This window comes from Lupinus angustifolius, unplaced genomic scaffold (assembly GCF_001865875.1).
Source record: "Lupinus angustifolius cultivar Tanjil unplaced genomic scaffold, LupAngTanjil_v1.0 Scaffold_457, whole genome shotgun sequence".
NCBI classification, from domain to species: domain Eukaryota; kingdom Viridiplantae; phylum Streptophyta; class Magnoliopsida; order Fabales; family Fabaceae; genus Lupinus; species Lupinus angustifolius.
In genome coordinates, this window is record NW_017727847.1 from 59214 (window position 1) to 64834 (window position 5621).

The 5621-nt window shown below is 29.6% G+C and overlaps 1 protein-coding gene across 1 annotated transcript; it reads right to left on the reverse strand.

Moving 5' to 3' along the window:
• Window positions 1-3533: 3533 nt before the first annotated feature.
• Window positions 3534-5021, reverse strand: LOC109341400 (ATP-dependent DNA helicase PIF1-like). Its single transcript, XM_019579295.1, has 2 exons — window positions 4277-5021; window positions 3534-4111 (listed from the first exon to the last, which is right to left on the reverse strand). Exons 1-2 carry the CDS (start codon window positions 5019-5021, stop codon window positions 3534-3536), a joined length of 1323 nt encoding a protein of 440 aa, XP_019434840.1.
• Window positions 5022-5621: the final 600 nt, after the last annotated feature.

Consider the following 5621-nt stretch of genomic DNA (forward strand, 5'->3'; position numbering starts at 1 on the left):
TTGGAAGATCCATTTAGTTGCACACTAATGGATTGCAAAGAATCATCTCTTCCAGTTTCCATAACTAACAAGCACAACGACAGGGAAATCGAAATTCAAAGGGAAAGAGAAACAGAAAACCTGACAAATTCGCTTAGCGAAAACTGCGATCTGCAAATCTGAAACTGGGATCTCCGATCTGCGAACTGTGGAGGCTGATCTACCACTACAAAGAAGAAGAAAAGATGATGGAACCCATAAGCATGAACAGCTGTGGCCTTAGCAAACCTGGCTCTTGATACCATGTTAGATCAGCTGCATAGGAAGAGAGAAGGGAGAGGAGAAGAAGAAGAGAGAAGGGAGATGAGAAATGCAATATGGAATTAATGATGGAGATAAGGCCAAAGGGCCAATACATATAGGAAGCTAGGAAAATACAAAAGACAAGACTACCATTTACTAATAACTAAAATACATTAACAATTTTCATTTCCCATTTTGCCTTTCACATTATTTAATTTTCACAAAAAACCATATAATCCTAATTAACCACCACCAATACATTAATTAACCACATTTCTCACCTTAAACTAAATATTATTATAAACACATAAAAATTATAATATAAAGTACACTGAATACAACAAATATATTCTAATTATAAAAAATGAAATATATAAAAATTAAATACGTAGTATCATACTATATTGACCGGCAGGCACGAAGTGCCTGTACACACTAGTATAAATAATGAGTGATTTCTATACTACTTAATAAAGCCAAAACATAATATAATCACTCCACCATGGTGTTATTCCTTAGTTTTTCTTATTATCTTCTAATTTCTACCCAAAAATCATATATAACAAATGTGTATATTTAACGATGAGTAATTTGTTTACATCCAAGTTAAGTTACATTAGTTACACACAATCTTAGATATTCATTTTCTTAGGTTCAACAGATCAAATAGGTGAGTGCAATAAGTGATGAGAGAGAAAAAAAGAAATCTTAAACAACTTTTAAGTTTCACCCATTTGGTTTGTTGGATCTAAGAAAATGAATGGTTGAGATTGAATGTTACTAGTGTAACTTAACTTGAGTGTAAACGAACCCTCCTAATATTTAAAAATCTAAATTATAAAGACCTCAGAATGAATAATATTTACTTCCCTAATTTTCCCTCAATCTTCAAAGTAGTTTCAACTTCTTAAAAAGTGCATGTAACTTCCTTATTAAAAAAACATTTAATTAATTAATACAACTTCCTTAATTAAAAATCACGTATAACCTTCCCCATAACTTTCTTATTCTCTTTCCACCATTCTTATTTTTTTCACCCACAAAAAGAAAGGCACTGCGATTTATTCTTAAGGATTCTAAATTCCAATATCTTTAGTGTTATGAACTCTTCCTTCCTCATTACACTCATATTTTCCAACGTAAATCAATAGCATACAACATTTTAAGAATAGGAAGGTTACCCTCCAATCAAAGATTAGATGACACAATATAATATACTTTTGGGGTTAGTAACTTAGTATTGTGTTGGAACTAGGCTTACATGTTTTTGTTTGTAGTTTATTTTGTATTTTTGGCATGGCTTTTGATTATTATGTCTTTACTTTTATGTCTATGCAAATTTTTAACCAAACTCTAAGCTTTGGATTTTTCAAATGATTTTAAAGACTAAAGTTTTTAACATTTGTAGATGGTAAATTGTAATGATTTCATGTTTAAGTGACATATAATTTGCAAAGTTGATCAATTGTTATGAGTATGCTAGCATTTGGTCTTCCATAGTATGTGCTCTCATTATGGTTTATCTTTCTATTTATTTCATTTCGGTTGTGATTTGGTATAATTTTAAACATTACTCTAAATTATTACTATTAAATACAAATTTAGATTTAATTTAAATATTTACTAAATTACACTAGACACTTTGAAATAAAAAATGATAACCTATATTTTTAATATATTTAATCATCGACTTTAGCCCTACATAATATGCTAGGGATAGAGCAAAATAGATATTAGGAACACAAAATACGTGTTGACATATAGTCACAAAATACGAGTGTGGTTTTGTCCTGCATGTCAACACGCTAGTATTAATAAATAAAAATATATATATGCGCAGACAACAAAGAGTTTTATATATTATCGCTCCATCATTCATTATTCATTTCCAATCATAATTGAGTCTTTAAATAAAGTAATACTAATTAATGGTGGATGATGTACTAACTGTATATAAATCTTTATACTGACAATGCGTAAATATTTTACTTTTATTAATAATTAGCATGTTGATAGTCACTGTCGTGTCTGTCAACCCGCTTTCCTATCGTTTGTAACATATAGTTTGTACGTTATAAATGACAAATATAGTATTTTGTATTAAATATTTATAATTTGCAATTGAATTTATTCAATTGGTGTGATGTTCAACTTTTTTAAATTCACTTTCAAAATAGGAAGATAATGAGGATAAAATAAAAAAAGATAATGTTATATGAATTTTTTGTAGAAATAAGAAGATAATGAGGGCAAAATAGGAATAATAAATTACATCATGGTGAGGTGCTTATTTTGTATTTTTCTTTTATTAAGTAGTATAAAATTATAGATATAAAACACACAACTATTAAACTCTTCATTATTTTTTTCATATTGAAACATAATCCTAATGCTTACTTTTCTAATTTTTATACCGGGTACTTATTATCCAAATGAGAATATCATCAATTAATATCTGTTTGGACTTTCATACCACGTGGCATACTGCAGTCACAAGATTTTTGTTAGAGGTGACAGTTAATAAAAATAGGGTGAACATCTGTCCCATAAAAGTGTATCACTCCATGTGCTATTATTTATGATTGGTCAGAAAAATATTTAATCATTACTTTTTTAACTTAAATGTATTTTTTTACAACCAATTACAAACAGTGTCATATGAAGTGACACACTTTATGGTACAGCAGATATGCTCCCATAAAAATAACAATTTTTTATGTGAAATATAAATTCCCATAGCATATATAGTTTTGAAATTCTATTCGTAATTGTAACATAAGGTGAAGTTTCTAATCGAAACTTTTTCTCCAAATTAGTGTTAATAAGAATATCATCATTTAGTAAAGGAGACCCGTGCGTTCGCACGAGTAATAATATGTATTGTATGAATTTAATTAAAAAGTGATTACATAACTTGTTAAATGAAAAGTGATTGAGGAATACATACTAAAACATGTTTTGCAGTAATCCATTACTAGTGTAAAGATGGTGGTAGAATGAAATGATATTGAACATGTAATGTTAAAAAAAGCAAACATGTTAGGAAAAGTTGAATGAATTTAGATGGAAATTTGCATTTTTAACAGCAGAATGTGAGTAAAAATTAATTTATAATCCTTGCTTTATTTATTTTGATTGTTGATGTAAAGTTATTGTACAGTCATATGATATTGAATTTGTTATTTTAGAAAGATGTAATAATTAGAAATAAATATTTCAAACGTAATGTAAAAGAAGTTGTAGAATACCTGTTAAAGATTTTGGAAAACTTCTTTATAAACGACATTTGTCGTTGTCTTTAATGGTTTACCATCCTTGTCATGTATCAATATCTTCAATCCCTTTTTGCTCTGTACTCTTGAAACACTTATATACAATTGACCATGACTAAATACTGGTCTAGGTAAATACAACCCTACACTCTCTAGTGATTGGCCTTGTGATTTGTTCATTGTCATAGCGTATGACACAATTATAGGGAACTGTCTCCTGATAAGCATGAAAGGCCATGGAGATTGGGATTGTGACATTGATAACTTAGGAATGTAAGTGATATTTCCAATGTTTTTTCCAGACATTATCTTTGCCTCAAGTACATGATTAGCCATCTTCGTAACCACCAACCTTGTACCGTTACATAACCCTTCAGGCTGATCTAAATTCCTTAATAGCATAATTGGGGTCCCTACTTTCAGCTTGATTACTTGATTTGGAAGTCCTGATGTTGAAAATGAATTTAGAAATTCAGGAGTTAATATATTGAATGCTTCATTGTCATTAGCATCAGACATAACAACTTCATCTGAACTCAAGTATTCTTTTTCATCGCCTGTAAGTATACATTACAATAGTTATTAATATAAATATAATAAATTAATACATTTAACATAATGTGTATGTTAAATAAAATTGAATACTTTACCTGGAATTTTCATCAGAATATATTCATTGATTTGATCAACAATCTCAATTGTTGATGCAAGTATTGCTCTACATTGAAGAAATTGTTCATCCTTGTAATGTTCTTGTAAGTTTGGGTAGGTTCTACTGACTATCGCATCAATTGGGTTATCATAATCTACAATCAGAAGTTCCTCTGGGATATCAATTTCAGCAGAACCATCATTAGGTTCAGATAATTTTCCATTTCCCATCTTTAGTATCCACTCAGAGAATTGCTTGATATCTGATTCATTGTCATGATTTTGTAAACACATGTTCTTTGTAAGGGTTAAAACAGTACATTGATGCCAAAGATAAGAAGCATTAATTGTTGCATGCACAATATCTGAACGACAACCTCTTGGAACCACCGGTAATATTTGTCTAAAATCACCTCCAAATACTACAACTTTTCCTCCAAACAGAATGGAGCCATTTTTTGTTCCCATGAAGTCACAAAGACTTTTATCAAGAGCTTCGAAGCAAAATTTATGTGCCATTGGAGCTTCATCCCATATAATTAACTTTGTTTGTTTCAATAACTCTACAAGTTCAGTCCCATGATGAATGTTGTAAACTGAGTTGTCAAAAGTTGGTATTGGAATTTTGAATTTAGAATGTGTTGTCCTACCCCGAGGTAATAGTAAAGAAGCTATACCACTTGAAGCCACAGTCAATACAATATGCTTTTGAGATCTCAATGCATATGTTAGAGTACGCCACATGTGTGTTTTTCTAGTTCCTCCATAACCATATAGAAAAAACATGCGACCTTCTTGACAGTTAACAACTTGCATTATAGTCTTGAATATTTGATATTGTTCTTCTGCATAATATAAAATGAAATTGTCTATTATCATCTTATTATTAGAAATAGATTTATTAGTACTAACATTAAATAAAGAATTTTGTAAGAAATTGGAAGTACTTGTTAAAGAGTTGAAAAGAGTATGGAAGTTTCTCTTTAATTCATTTGTATCATAATTAAGCTCTTGATATATTAGTCTATTGCCTAATTGACTTGTTATGTACCCATTTGGGTATGGCATTGAAGGNNAAGGATATTCTTTCAAACTTCTCCGATTTTGTTCAAGTAGTTTTTCAATCTCCAATAAAGTCAGATTTTGTAGTTGTTCATCCAAAAGCACCAACCCTATAAGTTATAAAAAGTGTCATATAATTTAAGATATTCAAACAAAATAAAGTTATAATAATAGAATATAATATAATTGTTGAATACCTAGATTATTGGAGATATTTATTTGATATTAAAGAATTCCATCAGATAACCATTGCCACGTGTTCTCCCAAACATGATTTGGCATTTTCATTGATGTGGATAAAAGCATTGTGACAAATAATTTCCTCAAGTAGAAACAAGAACCCCAATCCTTTGT

What these genes read in the sequence shown, in the direction of transcription:
- LOC109341400 (XM_019579295.1), bottom strand. Translation starts at nt 5,021, where the DNA reads ATGCAAGTTGTTAACTGTCAAGAAGGTCGCATGTTTTTTCTATATGGT. An exon ending in GGATGAACAATTTCTTCAAT is followed by an intron (nt 4,112 to 4,276) that starts GTAGAGCAATAC and finishes GTATACTTACAG; the next exon opens with GCGATGAAAAAGAATACTTG.